Source organism: Typopeltis vanoorti, chromosome 1 (assembly GCF_054136105.1).
Source record: "Typopeltis vanoorti isolate ZY-2024b chromosome 1, IOZ_Tvanoo_1.0, whole genome shotgun sequence".
Taxonomy (NCBI): domain Eukaryota; kingdom Metazoa; phylum Arthropoda; class Arachnida; order Uropygi; family Thelyphonidae; genus Typopeltis; species Typopeltis vanoorti.
The window spans coordinates 135,729,447-135,756,187 of NC_143549.1; the positions used below are offsets into that span (position 1 = coordinate 135,729,447).

At 34.9% G+C, this 26,741-nt stretch overlaps 1 protein-coding gene across 1 annotated transcript in view; it reads left to right on the plus strand.

Annotated features, from left to right (window-relative positions):
• The window catches only part of LOC150110456 (dipeptidyl peptidase 9), a 441,463-nt gene that overhangs the window by 257,394 nt on the left and 157,328 nt on the right, over positions 1-26,741 (plus strand). Inside the window, exons 12-14 of the mRNA XM_090393952.1 lie at positions 1,254-1,335; positions 4,177-4,324; positions 25,546-25,726. Of these exons, the coding sequence (XP_090250078.1) occupies positions 1,254-1,335; positions 4,177-4,324; positions 25,546-25,726 (411 nt within the window). The remainder of the gene's footprint in view (positions 1-1,253; positions 1,336-4,176; positions 4,325-25,545; positions 25,727-26,741) is intronic.

Below are 26,741 nucleotides of genomic sequence, written 5' to 3' on the forward strand. Positions count from 1 at the left end.
AACTACATCATCCCCCGTCAACCAAATCTTACTAATGCAGAATGTGAGCATATGCTCCATTTGATAACCTTAATGGAAAGTCAAAACATCTAATAATTAAGTAAAGGAGATAAAAATCCCTTATTGTTTTTCAGCCAGTATGCGAAACTAAGATCGAAAACTATGATCTAAACATTTCATGCCAACGAACCGTCGGCGGATCCAAGCGTAAGTGACCACTTGGTAGTGCTACACCAAGGCAACTCGATGCAGAGGTGGAGCAAGCTCCCTCACTATCCTTGATATTTTCTAATAATGTAAAAACACACAGCTCCTAGGAGTTGTAGAACTGCTTTACATTATGAGGAGAGGTCACTACCCAGACCGGTTTCAACCTTTTTTGAGGTCTCATCAGTGAGTAGCTAGACCTAGATAATATCAGAGTTTAAGTGAAAAGAACTTACATGTCTTCGCCGTTTGGCTTTTCATCTTAGTTATAATATGTTATAATATAATATAGTGGCACACCTTTCTGGCATTCGTGTTGCGAAGGTATTCAAGTTCTTTTCACTTAAACTTGGATATTATCTAGGTCTTTCTACTCACTGATGAGACCTCAAAAAAGGTTGAAACCGGTCTGGGTAGTGACCTCTCCTCATAATGTAAAGCAGTTCTACAACTCCTAGGAGCTGTGTGTTTTTACATTATGAGAAAATATCAAGGATAGTGAGGGATCTTGCTCCACCTTTGCATCGAGTTGCCTTGGTGTAGCACTACCAAGTGGTCACTTACGCTTGGATCCGCTGACAGTTCGTCGGCATGAAACGTTTAGATCGTAGTTTTCGATCTTAGTTTCGCATACTGGCTGAAAAACAATAAGGGATTTTTATCCCCTTTACTTATCAACCTCGCCAGAAAAAATAGCCGTTTGGCTTTTCATCTAATAATTAAGTTTATATTAAAGTTATTACTCCTGCACTGTAGCAGTCTTTATAATTTTTCCATAATTAATTTGACCACATGTAACAGTAAAGGAAAAGATTAATAACCCCTCTTGGCCTCATTTGTCTCAACATTTTCAGCCATACTGTTTAAGCAATATATCATTCTGAAATTTAAAAATTTTTTCCTTTAGAACGTACTGTGCATTAAGATAGCATATTTTTTTGTATGCCATTTGGATTACAGTGTTATTTATTATATAGAGATATCTGATTACATGAAAATGGTGCCTGCTTTTATTTTATTATATTTAATACTCTTTTTTTTCTCAGGTATGTTGTCCCACTTGACGAATTTAAAGAACCACAAAGACTAACAGAACCAGGATTTTCCCATGTTTTGGCAATGGACCGAGTAAGTAAATTGCATTTCTTTAGTGATAAATAACACAAATTTATATACTTGTGAGATAAACCACTGTTTCTTGGATAAAATAAGTTTTGTTTCTTGAATAATGAGTTTATTTATTTATTCATTTTGACTTTCACTTTGTATTGAGGTCATGCTTAGGAGTGCATGTATGGAGTAGCAAGTACAGAATACCTGACATTGCTAACATAGTAGTAACACACGTTTTCACTAACTCTTAGATCTGACCCTTAGTGTTGTGGGACAGGAGAAACTACATCAGAAACTTTTGAAGTTTCAGGGATAAACATTTTTTTTTAGTTAACAATAATTCACCTTAATAATAATTTTTGTTAAATTGAAGCACATTTTAGGTTCTTCTTCATTAAATAAATATTGTTCAAGTTTTGCTACACAGAATTTACTATCGCCAAGTTTTTTTTTAAATTGTCTTTTTACTGCCCATAAAAAAATTCTCCTGAAGTTGGCAATCTTGTTTGTTACATTATTCATAACTGTAAATCAACCAGACCTTCCTTGCTCCAGTAACTTAATTATGCAATTGGTTTTTAATATGGTGTAAAGATTCACTGAATTCTTATTAGATTACAAAGGAATTCACAGTTTAGGTCTTTGGATTCTATGCATTAATATTAGTGTATAAAAAAGTGATATAATTCATCATTAGTATCAATTTAATGAAGTAGAATTATTATTTTTTCCCCTTAGGAACAATATTCTCAATCCTTTGGTTGTCAACGCTCTTTCATTATCTTACAATATTTGAAAATTGCTGCTATTTTGAAGAAAGTTTTAAAAATGCTTCAGCTTGATATTACAAATATTAATTAAGGACGATAAAATTTCTTTATTTTCTGATCATCCAGATAAGTTAAAATATGAATAGCTTTTATCATAATTAATTAATGAAAAAGTAACAACTAATTTTTTTTTTATAAAAACCATCTAAAATGTGTTGTGTATCAGAATAATCAATTCTTGATACACTCATAAAAATGCTTGAAACATTCATAAAAATCTCTTTAAATAAATTTATATTATACTGAAGTAATTCCTTATGTGTGTGCACATGGGTACAGTATATCAAAACACAAGACACTGTAAACACACAAAGTGGTGGTATGCTATAATATTAAAATTTTCACTACTCAGTACAGTGCCTAACATTTAACATCAAAAAAGAGAGAAAATAAATTGCATCTGTGACTAAATAGACCTGGATTATATGTTAAAAATGCACATTTCAGCTCCCAGATAATGAATATTATCTTATTCATAATCTGCCAAGACATTTTTGGGAAGCCTATAGTTATGACTGATGAAATTAATATACTGCCATGTTATAAGGATAAAATATTTAATAAAGGTTTTGTTGTCCAGGTTGATATGATAAAGGTAGCAGTATTACCACAACTGCATATATTATTATGAACACTGTTTGTCAAAGCACTTAATGTAAAAAAAAAAGTGAAGAATTAATAAATGATTACAATTTAGAGTTATATTTACCTTGGACTGCTTTATTCAAATTTCAAATCTGGCCAAACAAATAAATAATGCAGATTGTAACCCCCCCCCTTCCCAATACTTACATACAACAGTGTTTATAACAAGTGGTTCAACCATCAGATTTCTATCAACAAGGAGTCTAATTCACAAAAAAATTCTGATATAGAATTTTTCACATAAAAATGTGATGAAGGTACTATAACCTTTTATCAAAGAGTACTTTAAAGGATTTACTTACTACTATTAAGTAGTTCATATTATAATAACACTTCTTACCAAAGGCTGAATGTATGCCATAAAGTATATTTAGTCCCACAGGAACTTATTTATATTTATATATACCTCCTGTTATACCTCCACCAGACTTTTGAGTATTGGTGTAGGGGAGGGGGGGGGTTTTCAACAGTTAAATGTGGGTTATCAGTGAGAGCATTAAAGGTGAGTGACCATTTCTTCACATTCAGTTTGTTTTTTTGGGCTGATTTAAAGCAGTGCTTCAAGAGCTCTTTTTTTCAGAAGGCTTTGGATAGGAGTATGTGCCATTAATAGGTATATTCTAAAAAAAAAAGGATGATGCATCAATAAATAAATGGTGATTGTTGTTTAACAAGCAGTTCTGTATGTACTTTCTTAAATGGCTAGGATTTTTTTATATGATGATGATGTCTTTCTATATGTTAGTTAAATTCGGATGCCAGGTAGTTTATTAGTTTACAGGTGGGACAGTTAATCGCATTCATAATTGCTGATAATAGGACTTTGGATTTATAATCATTATAAGTAGCTCATATAACCCAGGTATTGTGATGATAATTTTTTTTATTTAGCTACCTAATCCCATGCTACCAACTAATGGTACTATCTAATAGGCTTTAATTTTTTTTTATGAAATATGTTGATTTTCTGTTTATTGATTTGTATGTTAATTCATATCTTAATATTTTTTAAAATTTTATTGTTGTAATCAACGTATTTAATGTATATTAAAGTACCGAAGAAGATCTTCCAGAGAAGATTTAAAAAAAAAAAAAAAAAAAGTTTGAATTGGTGGTTATTGTGAATGACAAATCATTAATTGTAAATAAATTTACATTTTATGCTAATACATGAAGTACATTTTCTTTTCTCCCTTTATCCCGTTCAAGAGTTGAGGTTAAAAATGCCATCACATAGTTAAAATACCAAACCAAATTGAATAACTCTTAGAAAATATGATCAGGTGTTACATCACTGTGATTTATTATTCATGTATTGCTTCTGTTAATACAGTATGTCACGCAGTATATTCAAAATGTAATATTAATGTATTGCATATAGGACTGCAGTTTATTTGTCACAGTTCAAAGTAAAATCAGCCAGACTCCATTTGGAGAAGTGTTTCAGTTGAACTGGTCATATGAAGATGGTCTTTCAACTCCTCGTGAAATTTGGGTTCATTCACTTGGATATCTTTTAGAACCTGTTGGTAAGTTTTTGTTATAACTTATATAAAGTATTCTGAGAAAATAATAAAAAAAAAAATGAAAAATTACAACCTAATCATTACTGTTAAGTTGAATATAAATCCACTTTTTTTTATAACTATTTTAACTGGAATATTATAGATAGCCTATATCATTAAAACTAGTCTATTGTTTATTAATTTTTATATGATACTGCAAATAAATTTTTTTAAAAAATAATTGGTTTTGAAGTAAAGAAATAATTTATTATATTTAATAAACTTTATGAAAAATTAAATATAAATATATTTGCAGCATAAAAGGGTAGTGTAATAGAAACTACCTAAGGTATATTGTTCATACATATTCTATCATGTAATTCATTCATGAATAAATTGAGGCTATTAGTCAGTAGTGCATTGCATGCATGGGTGGGGCTTGACAAATGCACTTGCACATTGAGTAGATTTTGGCAGCTAGAATGTAACTGCAGACTGAACAAAATACAATAATTTGTATTTATTTAATTTTAAAAAAATTAAAACAAATCTTTTTAACTTAAGGAAAACACAGAAGTTTATTATTATTTATTTATTTATTTTTAAAGAAAGAATGAATGCCAAGATATTGCCATGATAACTTCTTTGATGGATGTGACATATCACCATTACCAGTGGGTATTGCTCTTGTTCTTTGGTAAACATCTTAAATGTGCATCACATTCATCACAGTAATACGTCTTTCACTGGATGCTGTGAAAGTGGTTTTACTGTGATGAATATAATAAAATCTAAGAACAGGGCTATGCTTCATTGTTCCAGCTTGGAAAATTTATGATGATATCCTGAAATCATCAATTAATTTGTTAGAACCAAAATGTGCAATTTATAATTTGTTTCCCTAGAAATACACATCACATTAAGAATTATTCTAGTAATAAAAATTAATGCAATAAATTATATTTTCCAAAAACAATGAATATTGTTTTTATCATCATCTTCCTGTCGTGTATTAGGCCTCGGGACTTGTATAATTTTTACTATTCTTATTCATTGATGTTTCCTTCTTCAGATGATTCTCACACAAAGGAAATCTTTGACCATGATATAGCACCCCTAATCAGTTTATAAAACTCCTTATGACTTAATGGGACATTATTAATGTGTGGCAGGTAAATTTATATAGCGAGTAGGGTTTTGTCGAGCCATCAGTTTATGTAGACACACAGAGTAATCTGCCATTTATTTGCTCACATCAGGAAGTCAATTTGCTTTTTGATAATTGAAATACACCTACATGGTACTATGTGGGAAGTCAGTTGACATGCAGGAGTTGGTTATTTGAAGGTCAGATAAATGGTAGATTACTGCACGCATGCACACACACACACACACACACAAAAAATTTTTACTCATCAGCTGAATTATAGCAAAATAAGTTAAAAATCATTTAAAAACTAGAGTGGCCAGTGGCTGCTCTAGTTTTTATGTGGTTAGAAGAAAGTGGAGAAATGGTAGCTTCCAATTCAGAGGAACAATGCCCATGAAAGTACCTGTAGACAGGGACAGTCCAGAAACAGCATCCAAGGGAAAGTAACTGAAGGTAGTCTGTGAGGGAAGGGTCACCTATTAAGCTGATTGCCCTCTTCTGTATATCATCGAGAATTCTTGGGAGGTGCACCACCCCAAATGTGGGAACCATATTCCAAAGTTTGGCTCTAAGAGTGTTAGAAGTTGAGCAGAAAAGAAGCTCTGAATGGAAAAGAACATCAAGCTTTTTAGAGGCTGTGTATGTGATATGTTTGTGCCAGGATAAACTGATTGTGACAGTCAGCCCATGAAGAGAAAGCTGATTTTGAAAGTAAATTGGACCATTATCAAAAGTGAGAGAGAGAGAGAGTGAACTACTAGGATCTTTCTTGAGGATAATAAGGCTTTCCTGAGTTTTTATGGCATTGAAACTTACTAAGTTGTCTTCACCCCATTCGAGGTTGTTGAGGAGATCAGTGTATAAGTCACTGGGTTAAGGAAATCTTGAGGCCTGTATCATTTGAGTACTAGGGTTTCTTGAATGAGGAAGAGGAATGAAGGATGCTATCATCGGCAAAATTGTAAATAGGTTTTGAAGTCAGAGAGAGAGAGAAGATCATCAATGTAAAAAAGGAAGAGCCTGGGTGAGAGTACAGAACCATATAGTACTCCAGCATCAGGAGAGAAGGCTGATGAAAGGAAGCCATCCACCATGACACGCAATGAATGACCATTGAGGAAACTGGCCATAAGATGTAGCTTGTTCAAAAGGCTTCGATGCCAAACATGATTGAATGCCTTTGAAATATTGATGGTGGCAGCATGGGTTTCTCCAAATTATTCCATAGCTTGTGTCCAAATATGGGTGAGATTGACGTGGAGGTCAGCTGTAGAACAAGAATTACAGAATCCATATTGATCATCGCTAATTAATTCATGAATCTCCAGATAGTGAAGAAGCTGGTTGTTAATAACCTTCTCCATCACTTTTGAAAGTACTGAGGTGAGAGCAATGGGACAATAGTTAGATGCCTGACTTTTGTCTCCCCTTTTTTTGGATACATACTGTATGTAGGCCTGCTTCCATGCTTTTGGATAGATGTCAGCAGAATATGAAAGCTTATATGTGTGATACAGGATGGGTGTAAATTCTGAGGCACAAGTTTTGAGCACAGCTGAAGGAATACCATCAGGACCAGGAGCTTTATTAGTCAGTTTATCGAAATTAGTCAGGGTTTTCCTGGTGTCCTGGGTAAAAATACAGAGGAGGCATGCATTAGACAGTTTGTAGTAGTGCAGGAGGCAATTTGTCTTGATCATCCTAGCAAGAGTTGGAAGAAAAAATCGATGCTGAAAGATCTGCCTTTTCTTTGGTGTGGTTACCATGGTGTCATCAGCTGCATACTATCATACTGCTTCTCCTTTTTACAAACTAATCAGTCTCCTAGTTAAATATTCCACCCGTCCCTTTCTCTACTAGCAGCTTTGCTGAAAACACCCCCCCCTCCCACACACACACACACAGTGCAGAATACTCTTAATTTGAACCTGTCTGTACAAATGGTTCAAAATTATAGTTTCACGTGGGGTTTGCAGCTGTCTTTCCTGCCAGCATAATATCTAATGAGATCCTGTCAGAATATACTAACTGTATTACTAAACTGCATGCAGTAGAGCTTTCATTAATTTTCATAAAATTGAAATTCTGCAAGAGTGCATTATTTATACTGATTTAAGATGCTCTCTTCAGGCACTTAGCAAGTCTAGTATACCAATAACATCAAGTACTTTTCCACAGCCAACAATTGTTCTATCACATAAGTAGGCTCCATCTTTATATTCATCTATATTTGTTCCCCAACCACATTTGGATTGAGCGAAACATGGTTGTAGATGCTGCATCTGCCACAGCTTGTTCCTTAAGATAGGACATCTGCCTCCATACTGCACTTATTACAGGCAGATTATAAGACATTAATATTACAATGGCAAATATCATGGCATAGAGACAACAAGTTATATCAGATTAAGTCTGAAATTAAATATTGGCAGTCCAGTCTATGCAAGGTTTGCAGAGAGGAAGTTGTTCTTACTCAGCTTTGCACAGGTCATCTCACATAGCTCTGTCTGTTGGGGAGATGATGTCTTAAGTGTTAGTATTGTTTATCTGCTCTAACTGTTCATCATATCTTAATGATTGCCTTCTATATTTTAATGGGGGCAGTCATTTTATTGCTTTTAGTAACCTACCCGAGCCCTATACATTCAAATAGATTTTATCTGACTCAACAAATATGCCATATATTCTTAAATTTTTACAATAAATCAATTTATATCTAAGGTTCGAACATTATATTGTTATTAGAACTTTAATATTAATTTTGTCATTTATATTATTGTATTATATTTTGAAAAATGTATGTACAGTTCTATAAACTTTCTAAACTTTTGACTTGGAACTTCATAGCCTCAGTTCTTAATGCACCATAAAAATTCAAATCACCAACAGCCACTGTACATATTGGTCAGACCCTATATGAACTGTTGTGCTCAAATTTGTTCACCTGGTTTTCTCTGTAGAGAAAGGGTCCAGGTATCAGTAAAAGGACATTATCAGGGTTATAGAGAGATAAGTTGAGCAAATGCAATTTGCAGAGTATGGTGGATATGCAGAAATTATGTGATATGATGGAGTAGGAGTTCTCAACCTGGTTGTAGTCGCAGGTGCATTTGAGATTGGGAAGAGAATGGTGGGCATCAGTATTTTTTTCTGTGAAAATTTATACTTGCTTATCATATCAAATGATAACAATTAACAATAAAAGTAGGATAAATACACATGTAACATTTATATAACTAAATTAACCCATGCACAATAAGCAAAAACATTTCTCTTTACTCTGGATAACACAATAGTCTTCTTCCCAGTCATCGTTGATTTTATAGGTTTATTGTTTTTTATTTGGATTACTCATTTTGGGGTAAAATTTTAAACACGAGAAAACAATGTGTGGTCAAAGCATGACAACAACACCAGTGAAGTGGTGATACATCCCTCAAGCACATGGTTGCCAGTAAACTAAAGACATGAAACATATGCACAAAATTGGCACTGGTAACACTCGCACTCAAAGACAGAGCAATTACAAAATGTTCATAATATAACATAAATGTTAGCATTTTTTACGATTTCAATAAATATTATTACTAGGAAAAGACTTATATTTTCCAGTTTTAATTTTATTTTTTCCTTATTTAATAATTGGCAGTGAGTGTATGCAAATAGCTCCATGGGTGTATTTGTGCCCGCAGGCATAGAGTTGAGAACTGCTGTGATGTAGACATTTAAGTTACTGAGGAGATTTCACTAAATTAATATAGAGGTGATTATAGAAAAATGTGAAATGCAAGAGGAGAAGAATAAGAGGCCATCTCTGGAAGTGCACACTGTATTAAGGTTTGGTTTTGGGGGTGAGTAGGTTGTGTTCATGGAGAGTCATGGGGGGAGTGAAACCCACTGTCAGAAGGTATTGCTAATTCTTGAAGTGTAAACGAGTAAGGTTCAATATGATGTGTTGCTTAGTTAAATAAACTTTCCACATTGTCAACTTCATGGAAGTTGCTGTCACAATAATAATATAAATAATTATTTAATGAAAGAATAAAAATTATATTTTTATGAAATTGGCAACTTGAAAATAAACTGTTTAACTTTTATTATGCTGTAAAACTGCATGCCCTTTGACTCAGAACCAAGTCACACGGTTTAATAATATCAGCAGGAAAGAACTAAGAATTCAGTAGAATGGAATCTGCAGTATGAGCATGGACTTAACTATAGATATCCATTGGTCATATCCAACAAATGATGTGAATTTTTTGTTTAAACCTGAGTCAGTTCATTGTGTTATTTGATGCAATATCAGATTACATTATGAAGATCTTAGTTATATACAAGAAATCATCTGGCCACGTCATGGACACGTACAGAAAAAATAATAGAACAATATTCTGTAGTGCAGTGGAACGTATAAACAATAGATACAAAATATCATACCAGTAGGTATGAGAGGGATATAAAATCCATCAAAGGGATATAAAGAAATATAAACATAACTTTGTTATGTTTATATTTCTGAATATCCCTTTGATGCAATTGATATTGGTTATGCACCAGATAGACCAACAGAACATAATGATATATGATTCTTTACCAGAGTATTGTATAAAATTAGTAATGGATGACTTTAATGCTAAAATAGGTAACAAAACAGCATATCGTTTTGCTGTTGTCTATATGCTGTTGTCTATCTGTAGAGTGCCTATCTGGCCCAGATAAGCACTCTAGAGAATACAATGTTAATCTAATGGGATTAGAGCTATTAACATTGCATTCTCTAGAGCGCTTACAATTAGTGGCATGTACTTTCCAGAAAAAAATATCCATAAACAAATGTGGTTCTCCCCAATTGTAATAGTAAGCAACCAGATAGACCATGTAATAATAATCAGTAAGCACAAGAAATGTATAAGACAATGTATTGTGCAGATAATAATCACTACTTATAATAGCACATTTCAGGCTGACTGACTTTCTGTTAAAAGGAGAAACGTTAACAGAAATAGAAATGCTAATCAATATAATATTGAAAAGCATGAAGATGTAAACATATGAGGGCAATATGAAGAAAAGACTAAACAGGAAATACAATATTTAGTGTTTCTTATAACTGAGAGAAAAATAGAAAACAAGTGTTCTCTGATTAGAAACTTATTACTCATTGTGTAGAAGAAAGTGTTCAATTCATAAGCAGCAGAAAGGAGTTAAATAATGCATGTAAAGAAGCTATAAATAAACATAATATCCATCACCAGAAATTAAGCCAGTAAAATTACTGCATTGAGTGAAAAGATTGGCAGTGAAAAAAAAATTTAAATAACATAAGTAACTCAGAGATTCTTCAAATGCAGTGGGGTATTTAAAAGAGAATATAAATCACAAACTCAAATGCTAGCAATTAAGGAGATTTAATTACCCAAGAAAAAAGATGGTTGAGGAATTCAAACAGTATTTTGAAAGAATACTAAACAAATTGCCACTGTCATATGGAAACGTTACACCTGAGATCCAATGTTCAGAAGGAAATGATGAAAAAACCACCTCTGATTGAAATGAAGAATGCTATTAAAGCAGAAAAAAAGCACAAAAAAAAGTCAGCAGGCAAAAATAAAATTTCAGCAGAACTTCTAAAAATCGAAAGGCCACCCTTAACTGAAATTAATAAACTTATCAAGCTAATATAGTTAAAAAGAAGATATACCAATGGATTGGAATACTGCCATGTTGTGTTCTGTTTTTAAAAATGGAGATCCCATGATTACCAATAACCATAGAGGTATCTCCTTCTTGAATCTTGTTGCAAAATACTGTCAATGCTAATCGAGAAAAGAATTAACTTTTATGTTTAAAACCTCATTGGAGACTATCAGTGGGCTTCTGTAAGGAGAAATCAATACCTGATCTTAGCACAAAAAGCTAAACCCAAAATTCCTACAGGCACCAAAAAAAAGAGATCTGACATCATGTTCTACATCCACAGCAAACTCCGATCCAGTAACTGTAGATGAAATTGATGCAGCACTCAAACTAACTAAAACAGGTAAAGCTCCTATCATAGATTGGATTGAAACAGGTAAAGCTCCTATCATTGACATTGATGGCATCCTTCCAACTTTCTTACTTACCTTGGCCAAAGAGCAAAATCCTGGCTATCTCTGCAATAAATGATGAACAGCTCCCAAAACTTTGACATGAATCAAAGATAATAGCCCTGCCCAAACCTAATAAGTCAACTGATGACCCTAATATTTAAAGGTACTTATGGCATGACTGTAATAAATTACATGGTAATCACAGTAATTCATTTCATTAAAGTTAATTTATCTTGTAATTTATTGTTTAACTGATGACACTATTGACTACTGTCCTATAGCATTATTCTGTACTCCTCACAAACTTTTTGAAAGGATTTTCCTCTGTAGAATTTCTCCAAAAATAGAAGCCATCTTACCCAGTGAACACGCTGGGTTTAGGCCTGGCAGAAGCTGCTGCGATCAGGTCCTAGATCTCACAACCCATACAGAGGCTGGATACCAAAAGAGTTTAAAAACGTGTGTTGCTTTTGTAGATCTAACATCAGCTTATGGTTCTGTATGGAAAAAAGGTTTACTCTATAAAGCAACTAAAACAACTGCCAAAAAACACTAAAATTACTAGAACAAATGCTCTCCAATAGGAAAATAAAGGTTCATTCTAATTCACAAAAAAGCAGAACATTTATCTTACAGGATGGATGGATGGATTGCCACAAGAATGTGTCTTTGCCCCAGCTTTATTCAACCTGTACACAACTGGCACCCCTTCAACAGCTAGTCAGAAGTTTATCTATGCTGATGACATAGCTATCACTACCCAAAACAATACCTTCCAAGGCCTTGAGGAAACACTGAGCTAACTACAAAATTACTTTGAATGCTGAGGAGTATCCTCTAATCAAGAGCTTTCCAAACTGTGTGTCGGCTGCAGTGTGAAGGTGTGTCGCGCAAACATAAAGCATTAAACAGAATAATTGCTGAAAATTTCCACAGCGGACTCCATTTTGCAAAGTACCAGTACAACTTTTATTTAGCGCCGTTAAAGATATTTGGTCAACCGCTTGGAATCCCCTCCCTGAGTCTATACCGACTTGCATGCAACCAACACCATCAGCTTCATTTTCGTTGGGGCTTTCTATAGTTCATTCAAATATGAGTGACAGTAAATGTAAACAGAAGCTAAATTGGGCAGAGCCGCACTAAGGAGTCCCAAAAATACTTTACTTTAAATAGAATGTAATTGCAAGATGTTTTACGTTCTAGAATTTAAATTTCACTTTCAAAATTTTATATACAAACTATCTTTTAATTATTTTTAACCTTTAAGAATATTTCGTATCAATATATTTCGATAAATAATGGAGAATAAATGCAGCCGAATTCATCCCTGTGGTTTTATCAGGTAGTAGTCGCTTGGTTTTATTATCGTTCGACCAATAAAAATAAAGCTCCCCATTATATAAGTGCTATTATTGATGTTTATTCTAACTGCAGCGTGAATAAATGAAGAGCTGGTGCTTTTATTTTATGTTTAGTTACTGTTAAAGCTTTACAATAAATTTGCACAGTTTTATTTATCAAATTGGTGTTGAATTACCTGTAAAATGGATAAGTTTCTAATTAATAAAAGAAAAGCTGAAGGTGATGTTTGTGATGAACAAAATGTATCGGCTATAGAGGAAACTACACAAGAATCAAATGTTGAACGATCTGCATTAATACGGAAGAAGTGTAAAGGAAAATTTTACATGCCTCGTTTATACAATAAAGATTATATGAAATTGGGGTTCACATTTTCTGGTAATGATAACCATCCTTGTCCCCAGTGTTTAGTTTGTGGGGTGATACTTGCAAATGAAAGTGTGGTACCAAACAAATTAAAGCGCCATTTTACCTCAAAACACAGTCAAATGTCAGAAAAGCCAGTAGAATACTTCATTGAACTTTCAAAATTTATAAAGAAGCAGTCTACATCGTTCACCAAGAGAATGAAGATATCAGAGAATGCTCAAAAGGCAAGTTACTTGGTTGCTCAAATAATTGCCAAAAAAAAAGGAGCCACACACTATTGCCAAAACCAAATTATTTTCCTTCATGAAGGAAAATAATTTGCTGTGGTTAAATTGTGTAGGAATATGCACAGATGGCGCTCCTTCAATGGTTGGTTCAACAAAAGGTTTCACAGCTTTAGCAAAGAAAGTGAATGGAAATACACACACAGACAAAGAAATTAGCGCACCAAGAAGGAAGCATAGGATTCAACTGAAATTTTATGGGTGTAATGATACAGGTGAGTGATGCACATGATGGCAAAAACAGCTGAAGGACGATTACAAAGAGATCTGTGGTACGCAATCCGGTCATCATCAATAGCGCATTGCACCATTACATGTTGCAATATGGTCCGGCATGGTGGCAAACAGACGCCTGATGTTGTCCTGCGGCAGACTGGTCCACACGTGTTGAATGCTGTGCTCCAAATCCTGGATATTGCGGCACGGTGGGAACTGGCGTTTCAGTTGCTCCCAAACATGCTTGATAGGTGAAAAGTTCGGGGAGCGGGCAGGCCATTGAAGTGTCTGTACACGACATAGGCAGGCCTGGGCAACCCAAGCAGTGTGCGGAAGGGCATTATCCTGCTGGTATAGCGCTCCTGGTATCCCGGCCAGGAATGGGAGAACGTGGGGCCGTAGGATGTCGTCCACATACCGCTGCCCCGTCAATGTGCCATGTATCACTACGAGGGGTGATCGGCTATCGTAGGCTATGGCTCCCCAGACCATAATGCCTACAGTGCGGGAGGTGTGGCACTCGATAGCGAAGTCGGAATTGTGTCCTTGACCAGGGGGTCCTCCACACCCGGACACGATGATCATCTGTCCCCAAGACAAAGCGGCACTCATCGCTGAAGACCACACGTCGCCAGTCTGTGTTGTTCCACGTTGCTCTCATCTAGCACCACTGTAAATGGAGTCGGCGATGTTGCGGTGTTAATGGGAGCACACGTAAGGGGCGCTGGGAGCATAGATTCGCCTCTGCGAAGCATTGGGAAATGATTCGTGGGCACACAGGATCCCCTACATTTGCCTGTATAGTGGACCGGGTCACCGTGGGATCCCTCCGTGCTTGCCGCACGATCCATCGATCCTCTCTAGTGTTGGTCCTCCTGATCCTACCGATGCCGCTCTGCCGTGTGGCAGTGCCGGGACGTGTCCACAGCTTCCAACACTGTCGGACAGTATGGTCAGAATTGTTCATGTGCACGCCTATACGGCACGCCGACCACCCTCCAGTTTTCAGGCTGATGATTATGCCTCTGTCAAAGTTCGTAAGTTGCTTAAATCGATGTCTCTGGCATCTACCCGGCATTATTGTCACTCTGTATTCTAGCTTGCGTCGACCGGTGCTTTTCACTTTAATCGGCTATCGACTACACGCCAGCTTTATAAGGCTGCCAGTTTGTGCTTGCAGCGCCACCGCAGGGTGTGTGGGCATGTGTAATCGCACCAAACTTGGATCATTTGCATACCATCCAGCACTCTAGCTATTTGCTTAGTTTTGCTGTTTTACCATGTTTTCTTCCAGGTGCGCTAATTTCTTTGTCCGTGTGTGTATTATAATTACTCATTGCTCTTTACATCACGAAGCACTAGTCATGCAAACCACTGGTAATGAATTTAAAAAGGTCATGGACAAAGTTGTTCAAATAGTCAATTACATTAAAAGTAGACCTCTTAAATCAAGGTTATTTGCTAAAATTTGTGAAGATATGGGGGCAAAATTTAAAAAACTTTACTACACTCAGAAGTTCGTTGGCTGTCAAGAGGTTGAGTGCTTTGTCGTGTATACGAATTGAGGGAAGTGATGCTTAAACTTTTTGAGGAAAATCAACAAAATGAATTCTGCGATCTAATTCAAAACAAATTATGGTGCACAAAATTGGCATATCTTGCTGACATATTTGAACACTTGAATAAAATAAACACCAGTATTCAAGTAAAAGGAGAAAATATCTTATCAGCAGTGGATAAAATTTGTGCTATGAGAGACAAGATAGAAATTTGGAAAAGGAAAGTAAAGAAGGAAATTTTGAAATCCTTTCCAAAACTGCAGACTGTGAACTAAAATGTGGTATCAGCTCGCTAATTGTTGATCATTTAACAATGCTCGGAGAGAAAATTCATCACTACTTCCCAAATATTAAAATACAAGACTATGATTGGATCAGAAATCCATTTTTTTTTCAACTACAATGATTAACTTCTCACTTATTGAAGAAGAAGAATTAGCTGAAATAAAAAATGATCTAAGTCTGTTAATGATATATGAAAAGGGTGATTTAGACAACTTTTGGATTCATGTTTCAAAAATGCATCCAAACATAGGTAAAAAAGCGTTGAAAATTCTTTTGCAGTTTTCCACTACACACATATGTGAAGTATCCTTTTCTGCAATGGCAAACTTGAAGATATTGAAATGTGGAAGCTTAAGAATGCTTGATGATGAAATGAGAGTGTCTTTATCTACTATTCCACCAAATATTGAAAAGCTGTGTTCATCCCATGAAGCTCATAAATCTCATTAAAATTCTATTATTATATATTTCTTTCTATTTCTTATAACTTGAAGACATTGAAACGTGGAAGCTTAAGAATGCTTGATGACGAAATGAGAGTGTCTTTATCTACTATTCCACCAAATATTGAAGAGCAGTGTTCATCCCATGAAGCTCATAAATCTCATTAAAATTCTATTATTATATATTTCTTTCTATTTCTTATAACAATGACATTAATCTTGGAAATAAATATTTTGTATATTTTTATTTTGCATATTTTATTATATATAAAAATACAGTATGATCGAAAAAACTCAGCAAGCAAGCTATGAAATCTGTTTTCCCTATATTAAATACATTGAAAAATTAAGAAGAGAGAATCATTTCAGCTCACTTGATGTGTTTTTTATTCGATCATACTATATTATATATTTTTAATAAAAATGAAAGGTTTTCATGAGATAGGTTGTGTCATGAAACAAGTTTAACCTCTGGTTTGCTAATGGACTGTGTTGTGCCCTCAAGACAAGAGTATAGTCTAACTATATCACACAACCTTTAAAGGAGTTATATGATATTTGATCTTATCAAATATCAAAAGGAGTTGCATGTTATAGTAATGATGGGATCAGTTTTTAAAAGAAGTGATTAATCACCTACTATAAATAGTGAATTTTTATTAACCCAGTATTGGATGAACAGGAAGAGATTTTTTAAATAAACCTTATAAAAGTTATACAAAATATAATTGTAAAAGCATATAAACTACACTTGACCCATGAGAGGCACATCAGACTGAATTATTGTGCTGCGAAATTATGTTTGTCTAAAAAGTATGTCACCAACATGAAAAGTTTGGAAAGCGCTGCTCTAATCCCAGTAGAACTGTTGTTTCTGATTTCCACCTAAATATCTATGAGGCTCATAGAAAACTAAAAATACATTTCTGCAATGGGACTCTAAATCCCTGAAAATAACTCTTGTTACCTTAGTGTCACACTTGACCATAGTCTAACCTATGAAAAACATTAGGAAAAAAACTAACTTAAAGATATTTGCTAGGAACAACATCATAAACAAGCTGTGGCAGACACAACTTGAGGTTGTAATGCCCCAACTCTTAGAACAGCAGCCGTGGCTCTAGTTGTTCCTGTTGAGAGTATTGTTTGCCAGTTTGGAGCCAAAGTCACCACACGACTCTCATAGATGCGCAGATTAACATAACAATGTGAACCATCTCTGTACCTTACAATCTACTTCTCTTCCATGGTTACCTGTTCTTTCCTGCATCACTCCTCCAAGCTTCAGAAGAAAAGAAGCTATCATCAAAGAAATAAAGAAAATCAGAAATAATATTATCTTCCTATTCACTAAGATATCTCTTCGCCTCTAACGCACTGTCTTGCCTCTAGATTTCCCATATCCCTTGTGAAATTACCAGATGATGGTCCCTAGGACTGGGAGAGAAAACTCTGGAATGAACTACAGGTACTTGATCATGGATCCAACTATCAAATCACCAGGATTCAATCTACCTTGAAACCTTTGCAGTCAGCTAAGCAGATTTAGGACTGACAAGGCCACTATGCCCAGTTATTATATCTGTGGGGAATTTCACATTCACCCTTTAGCATGTGTGGTGCTATGCAGACTCTGCATCAAATCATTGATGACTTCCCCCATACATTTCTTTCCTAGAAGCCTCAGGAATTGCATTTACTCTCACATAGTACCATCGACTGATTAACTTAACCATCAGTCTCTATATACTTTTTTGCTTAATAATTTCTTGTATTTCCCCATACGCTAAATAAATAAATAAATAGCTGACTGATCATATTTTCACAATCGAACAGTCATTAGCAAAATGCTATGAATTGGATAAAGAATTATATCTGATTGAAATACATGATGAGATGCAATGAAATGTCTTTAACATGTTCATTGCCAATCACGCGATGTCGCGTGATGCGAGTTCTCACCAAACAGCCGATCACGCATTATTGCGTGGCTGTTGCTAACTAAATAAAAAAATTAAAAAAATTTTGGCCACCACACGAAATTCCAATTTTAAGCTTGGCAATGAAAGTGTTAAATACCACAGAAATTTATAAATATAATACTACTACGTAATTATCATACCTTGCATAAGCTGTGGATTATATAGTAGTATCATATTTAGATTAGAAATACAGGAGTTTTTAATTTTTGAAATAAAATTTTGACTTGCCTTTTAAATGCTCTCTCACCACCACAGTTCAACCTAGCTTTGGAAAAAGTCATTAGAGACCTAAATAATAAAAAGAATAGAAATGGGAAGAACATTTTATTGGCTTGTGCTGATGACATCATTATCTTTGAAGACTCTTATCAGAATGTTATACAAACTACATCTAATTTGATTAAAGCAAGTAAGCTCATGGACCCTCTCATAAACAAGGGAAGGACTAAACGTGTATGCATTTCCCTGAAATGGTGAAGGACCATCTCTGATTGAAGTATGGCATGTTATTAAAACACTAAAATGTGCTGAAGTGCCCACAGGACTGATTCATCTTGGTTGTCGATAATTATATCTTTGAGTAAGTGGATAATTTTAAATATGTAAGAGTCATCATTAACAGATATAGTGATATGCATCAAGGAATAGAGAAGAGAATTGAGATGGAATTTGCAGTCTTAAAGATTCCAAAATATTATCAAGAAAATCCAAAGAAAACCTATTTGCCCGATGTTTACCTACATTTGTGAAACATTGTCATCAGCAACAAAGGAGGATAATAGAAAACTTACTACATTTGAAAGAAAGTATTGAGAAAGTTTTTGGATCATTTTACAGTCAAAATACTGGATGGTATGAACAAAAGCTATAACGAGATACCGCAAAATCAATTTCAGAATCCCAACATTCTATCATTTATAAGAAAACTGAGTGGTTTGACTGTTTTAAAGGCTGATTACCAGTTGATCAAACAAATGCTTATAGATAAAATTGATAAGGTGAAACCTGCAGGAAGACCCTAACTACAACGGCCTATGAGTACATGATGACAGCATTAGACCTAAATATTCAATTAAGCTGTTGAAAAAAGAAGATTGGGATTGACTTACCACAATATTTATCAACAAAATATAGAAATCCTCTGCTGAAATTTGAGATTATTCAAAAAATGTGATGCAGTCTTTTACAATGATATCAATCCAGTTTGAATGGCATTGATTGCTAAAAATTTCACAATTTTTAAAAATGGTAACTTTAAATTGCTGCTTATAAACTATTATTATTTTTTCACATATAAATGTATATGTATTTCATATGTGTATGTCACACACTTTAGTGCTCCAGGAAAAATATGACATTCATGAGAGGATTCATTATTATTATCAACATCCAACCTCCATGGAGTCAGAGACTCATCGTGGGAGGTACACACTATCACACACAGGGTTCATCCAAACCTGCCTTAAACTGATTCAGTGTGTCTACAATCACAACACACTCAGGAAATGCATTACACTCACCAACCACTCCATGTAATAATAATTACTCTCACTCCTCTGCTCACACCCTCATTATACAGTTTCCAGGGATGGCCTCTTGTTTCTATTCCTCTTTCCCATTCTATGAAAAAAATCTCTTCTATGTCAACCTGATAACAACCACTGACTAACTTATATGTCCCAATCATATCCCCCCCCCCTTCTCCTTCTATTCATGAAGCTTTGCAGTTTACTTTCTCTCAATCTGTCCTCATACTCCACATTGCAGAGACCACTGGCCACCTTTATGAATCTACTCTGGACCCCTTTCTAATATATCCTTGTTACATATCCAAATCTATGCATAATAATCCATATGAGGCCTGATCAAGGCCTTATATAGTGGCATCAAAACCTCATCTCATCTTCTCTACCTCCTTTAAAGTTTCACCACCAGGTGTATATACTTTGTATCCTATCATTGCTTACCAAATTTCAGAACCTTACATTTCTCAACATTGAACTGACAGTTCCACTTACCTGCAATCAATCAAGTCCTCTTGTAAAGTGATAACATCTGCTTGACTCTGCATTGCTCTCCCCAATTTTGCATAATCTGCAAACAGCTGCATATCACCAGTTTAATCCATCCCAATATCATTAATATACAAATTTAACAACAATGGTCCCAAAACTGATCCCTGCAGCACACTACTAATGGTCTTCCTCTTTTAAGATACTGAAACCCCACATACAACTTTCTGATACCTATTTGACAGCCAGTCACTGATCCAACTCAGAAATCTGTTATCCAATCCCATCTGTTTCAGTTTATTTAACAGCTTGTCGTGTGGCAGTCTATCAAAAGTTTTTGCAAAATCCAAGTATACCACTATATATTCATCTCTCCTCTCCAAGGTGTTTGTCACCTTGATATTGTACATAAATTAGAAAAACATGATCTCTCTTTAACAAACCCATGCTGATAACTACATAGAATACTGTTGTTATCAACCCATTTCTGTATCCTACTTCATACCAATCTCTCTAGTATCTTCACAACTGCAGATGTATAGATTTGCCTATAATTTGTAATGGCCTTATCACTGCCTTTATGCAGTGGAACAATTTTACCTTCTTTCTACTGCCTTGGAACTTGTACTGTTGTATGAATAATTAAACAGGCATGCCAGTGTGCCACTGCCAGTTCCCGGGAACATTATTACCTAGACACATGGTGGTATATCATCAAATCCTATTGTCTTATTGACAGCAAGGTTATTTATTTCCTCATATACCTCCTCACTCACAATTAAGCCATCCTCTCCTATGTCCCCTACACTTAAGTTTTTCATGATTTCACCCTGATGAAGATGAAACACCCTATAATTGATCACTGAATACCTCAACGATGTTTTCTGCAGCAGTTATCATTCTTCCTTCTACTTGCCACATATCTAAAAAAAACTCTGTATGGTTTTTTCTTTGTCTGATTTTCTAATTTCTGCTTGTACTACCCTTTTGTTGTCATCCTTACTAACTGAGTCACTCTCCTGGCTTGTTCTTTATACTTTTCATATAACTGATTATTACCATTATTCATCTTGTACTTCTCCAAAGTACTTTCTTCCAGATTTCATGCTTAAGCCCTCATTCATCCATTTTACACCTACGTTATTCAGCCTTTTGACCTTCTGAATACATTCACACATTGATGCTATTATTTATATATATATATGTCTTTGTCATTTCTCAAGCAGCATATATTTTCTTACCAGTCAACTTCTAATTCCATGCTATAGCTCCACATTGTCTCCTAAACTTGTCATAATCACTATCCTTGTACTTCCACATATATCTTCACAGAAGTCTGCATATGGCTAGCCACAACCCAGGTGATCACTTCATAATCACTCTCACCACCTGGATGAAAGGCAAAACCCCACTCACTATTAGATCCTCTGGTGCAATAATCAGTTCTGAAACTCTTGATCCTTGCATGTCCTGCTTTACATGCCGCATGAGATACTTGTCTCTCAAGAACTGGAGAAATTGATTTTCCTTATTCCCAAATGCTATCTCTTCATTCCACTCTATATTAGCATAATTAAAATCTCCCATAATAATTACCCTTTCTTTGTTCACTAACCCAAATTGTTTATGCAGTTCTTCATCACCACCCTCCACATTTTCCAGCCTATAGCAACACCTGACTAAACATCTCTTCCTGTCACCCTCCACTTTACACCATATTGCCTCATAACCAATGCCACTGTGTTTCGTATTTTCATGTATACCATATGTGGACATAATTCCCTTGCTATCATCATCATCAGCAGCACTCCCTCCCTACCTTCTTGTTCCTTTCTATTCTTGTGAAAAACACTATAAACTTCCATTTCTTTTCCCATAAGAATATCATCTTCATTCAACCATGTTTCACTTATTCTGATGAGTTCGAGGCAAATGAACTCAATCAGTTTATTTATTTATTCATATGGGGTATTCCTCCCTTTTTCTCCCTCATCCCTATTGGGGTGAGTTGAGCCACCTCATGGGGGGGGGGGGGTAGGTATTTATGGCTGTAGATCCATGTGTGTTCACGGGGCTGGTTTGCCTGTTTGCGGGATGAAAAACGCCAGATAAACTGGCGGAAAAACCCTACTGCCCATGCCCAAGACTGGCTAACTTGGCTATGGCTGAGGAAGATCCTCAGATCCCTCACGTCTTCGACGGGAATCGAACCTGGGACATTCCTTCCCCAGTTATATGGTTGCAAAGCGCACAGCCATTAGGCTAACTGCGCAGAACTCGATCAGTGAAACCATTTCATCTCCCTTATTTTTGATATTTCTGGCATTGTAAATAAACACAACAGTTCACTTTTAGGTCTATAACCAGTCCTATTCAAGTCACTTGTTGGTTGTTATTTCCCCACCACACCTGCCTTGTCCAATCACCTTTATCACTACTTATGACATATAACTGCTCAGTCTCAACATTCTTACCTTTTCTGATCTATTCCATTTCTATGCTGATCATCCCCATACATACATTCACTACTAGTTCCAACAGGCACCCTCTCTCCCTGTCCACCCTAGTTTCCCTGTTCCTCTTGCATTCCTGTTCTCTCTTCATCTCACACTACTACTATTTCCATTGCCTCTTTTGTACCACTCTCCTGATCTTTCACTACTGACTTCTGGTATCTTGATTGCATCACACACTGAACTTCCATTTAGCAACAGTTTTTCCAGCATACTCACTCCAAAGCCATTCAAATGTAATTCATAACATCTGTATAATTCCGTTCTCCTCCTCAGATACATGCCATATATCCACAAACCGTAGTTCCTTCTCCTCACATAGCTCTGCTTGCATACCATTCATGATTCTCTTTCTCCGTCTCAACTCGGCAACACATGAACAACCTTTCCAGCTTTGCTCTTTTCTCCGAATTTTCTCAAAACATTTCTATTATGTCTGGTAATCATTTCTTACTCTGCTGTTTAGATCTCCAACAAGAACCAACTTTTTCTTTTTTTATTGTGTCAGCTGCCTTCTCTAATGCCTCAAAAAAATTCCTACATTTCCTCCTTAGTGGAAACCTATGGTCCCACAGAATTAAGTCGCATTGTCTAGTTCCCCATTCTGATGTTTACCCACATCACTCTATTTGATATAGTCCACCATTCAAGAAGATTATCCTCATGTTTAGCTTTGAATATTATAATTACTCCTTCTTTTCCATGACTGTTTTTGCTTGAATGTAACATCTAGTGTTTGTTGTTTAGAAGGATCTCACTTGCTTTTGTGTTCTTTGTTTTTGTCATGCTTAATATGTTGAACTAGTACTTATCCAATTCTTCTGCAAGTTCCAAATCTTTTCTGTTGATGCTTCTTATGTTTATGGTGCCAATCTTGAATGCTGCTGATATTGAGTTAGAATTTGTTCCAGTAGCTGAATTTTTGCTCTTTGCCCTGGTTCTCTGATGAAAACAATAGGGACCTTGTTTAACCAGGCTTTGCCCTAGCTGGCATGAAATTCTGTTATGCTATACCATCATTTTATAGTATGGTTTAAGCCAGCAAGAATACAGTTTGATCAGTTAAATCCCAAATTGCCAATCTATCCTCATTTTTTCAGTATCCAGGTGGATAACTAACAATGGTGCACCATGAGAAGGTAAGGTTAGGTTGGACATTAGGTCAGAAACCCTGGTTAGTTCTCTGCATTAAAAGGCTATGTGGAGGTCTCCTACCAGATATCCAGCTTTTATCCTTAAGCACCCCAGTAGACTTTATTGATGAAAGAAATGATGCTTCAAAAGGGCATGAATGTTTATAAAGAGGCACTTAGTGAAAATCCGGTGTGTAACAGTGGTCATGAATTTTGAATATCACATTTTGAACAGTTGGAAGATATTCGCTTGTCGCAAAAAAAATCAGATCTGTGAGAACTCATATATTGTCATATCATATATTTTGGTCTTCTAAGGCTCTTCTTTCTACATCAGTCCACCTAAAGCTTGGTCTTCTAAGTCTTTTTCCTGCCATAAGCCACCTGCTCTTCTGATCTTTCTTCTTCTTCTTTTTCCATGACCATACTTCTTGAGATTAGCTCTGTTCACACATTCCTGAATGCTGACAATGTCAAAATCTTCATTTTTAATATATTTTTCCATGGGTTACCTTCTGTTCATTCCTTTTTTTTTTTTTCTTTTCTCAGAACTCTCATATATGTAGTCTTCAATCTTTTATTAGCTATTAACTGATAAAAGATTGAAGACTACATATATGAGAGTTCTGAGGGGGGGGGGGAAATCAACTAACACCTTTTCATAAGTATATGGAGTAAGCAAGGCCATTTTAGCCCTATCTAATTTTTAGAGACTGAGTGGGCAGTACAATCTCCACTGGTAGCCAGTGAGGGATAGTTGGCCCAAGGCTATCACTAATTAAGCAGAACTCAGTGAAAAGGTGCTGCCATCTCATGGTCCCTAACCCTAACACAATATATTTAATGTCTGAAATAGTGTAGATTCTATGGTTGATTTTCTTGAGTTTTCAGGAGAAAAAACCCGCTTACCCATGCCAGAGATCAACTAACTTGGAAACTGTTCGAAAAAAGGCTTAGAAAAATTTCCTCTATTTGCTGACTAGATTTGAAACCAAGTCTTCATACGTGTGGTCAAGCACCGTGGCGTGCAAACACCACATCCACTGAGCTATGCAGCTCCCTCAATCTTTTATTAACTGTTTTATTTCTAACCCAGCTTGTAGATCCATAAGTTAATATAGGGTTGAATACTGTCTTGTATACAGTTAGTTTTAGTGTATTTTGACTAATTTCTCTCTTATTCCATATAAAATTATTCACTTGTGGCCCACCACCACAATCACCATATTTGCTTTGGTTATTCTGTTGTTTATATTTCCATATCTAATTTGGTGTGTTCAAAATTGTGCCTGAATAATTGAAATTTTACTTGTTTTTGTATCTCCATGAAGTTAATATTGTCAATGTTCCTGACTATTTTTCATAGTTTTCTCCTTGTTTTTTGCTGATTATCATGATTAGTTTGCTAAATGTTAAAATAGATGTTTAATGTTATGTCCTTGATTTTCAATTTGTTATCATACCTTCTTCTTTTTTTTGCTTAAAATCACTCAAGGAATCATCACCAATTGATTCTTCATCTGCATCTTGTACATGTATTTTAACATGCACATAGCTGTTGAGTTTTGCACTCCTCTGTTGATTTTTAAAATATTTTCCTTAGCTTCCTAATAATATTAATTACCAGTGTCAGGGTGGTATAAAAATGCACTTTGTGAGCTCATTATTACTCATACTGCTTTTCTTGCTTCGTGTAGCAATGGTCCATTTATTTGCTGTTCACTTTAATGATGTGATGAGGTTCTCAATACAGAATAAGTGTTTTATGTTAAATCTTTTATGTGAACTAAAGTAATTTACGTGTATAGTAGAGTCAGTTCATTATTCAAATTTTATTTACAGCTTTAGATCCAAGCTATCCTCAGCCAGAGTTGTTTAGTCATGAACTGTCATCTGGCCATTTAGTGTATGGAATGGTTTTTAAACCCCCTAAATTTGATGCTGAAATAAAATATCCTACTGTACTAACTATCTATGGAGGACCTGAAGTTCAGGTTGTTACAAATACTTTTAAAGGAATGAGGTACTATAATGTTGTGCAGTATTGTTATATGAATTTTGTAAAGTGCCTAATTTATATTTGAAACAACTTATTTGTATATACTGTGTTTGCACTTACTAAAATGAAAAAAAAAAAAAAAAAAAATCAGTAATAGTGCTTTTTTTTTTTTATAAGGAAAGGTTTTTTGAAGCTTATAGCTGAATTTTGAAAAAGTTGTAAAAATTTTTATATCATACAAAAGCTAGCAAATATTTATTATTTTATATTAGTTTAAGCTTGGAAACAGTGTAAGCAAATTAAGGACACTGAAAAATTTTCATAAATGGTGGAAATATAAAAATATGCATTATTCTGAATAATATATGATGGATAGCAAATAACTTGAAAGACTTATTTTAGTATGTGCAATTATAGTTTATGTTAAGTGGATAATAGTACAAAACTTTATGCTTAACCAAATTTTCATTTGTAAATTATTCTCCTAGTGGAAATTTTTGAACAGGAAAGCAAATTAATGACACTTAAATTTTAATATTCACAAAGAAAATATGCCTTTTGATGTATGTTTTTCTGATAACTTTGTATTTACTAATACTGATGATGCTGAAAAAACTAAAAATAACTACAAAATAGCAAGGTTTTCACTCATATATTTAATAGAAACAAATGAACATTTACATGTTTTACTATTACCAAAATTTTCTTCAGAAAATTAGCTAACTAGAGAAAAAAAAAATCTCTGGGAACTTTTAACAGTTATTTTTCAAAAAATTATAACATTTTATCTTGTATTACCTACAAGAACTACTTGGCTTGTCATGTGTAAATTGTTTATTGTTGCAAATAACTTTTACATAGTTATCAGCATAATGGAGGTCAGATATGCTGTATACACACATAAAGGGAGCTTTCAGATATTCCATGCAGAATGAGATCCTGGTTCAAGGTGCCTTGAAAGTGTATGACTTTCTTCATAATATTGGGAAGTCCCTTATATGTTTGTGTAGCATATCCTGGGCTCAACAAATATGATTTC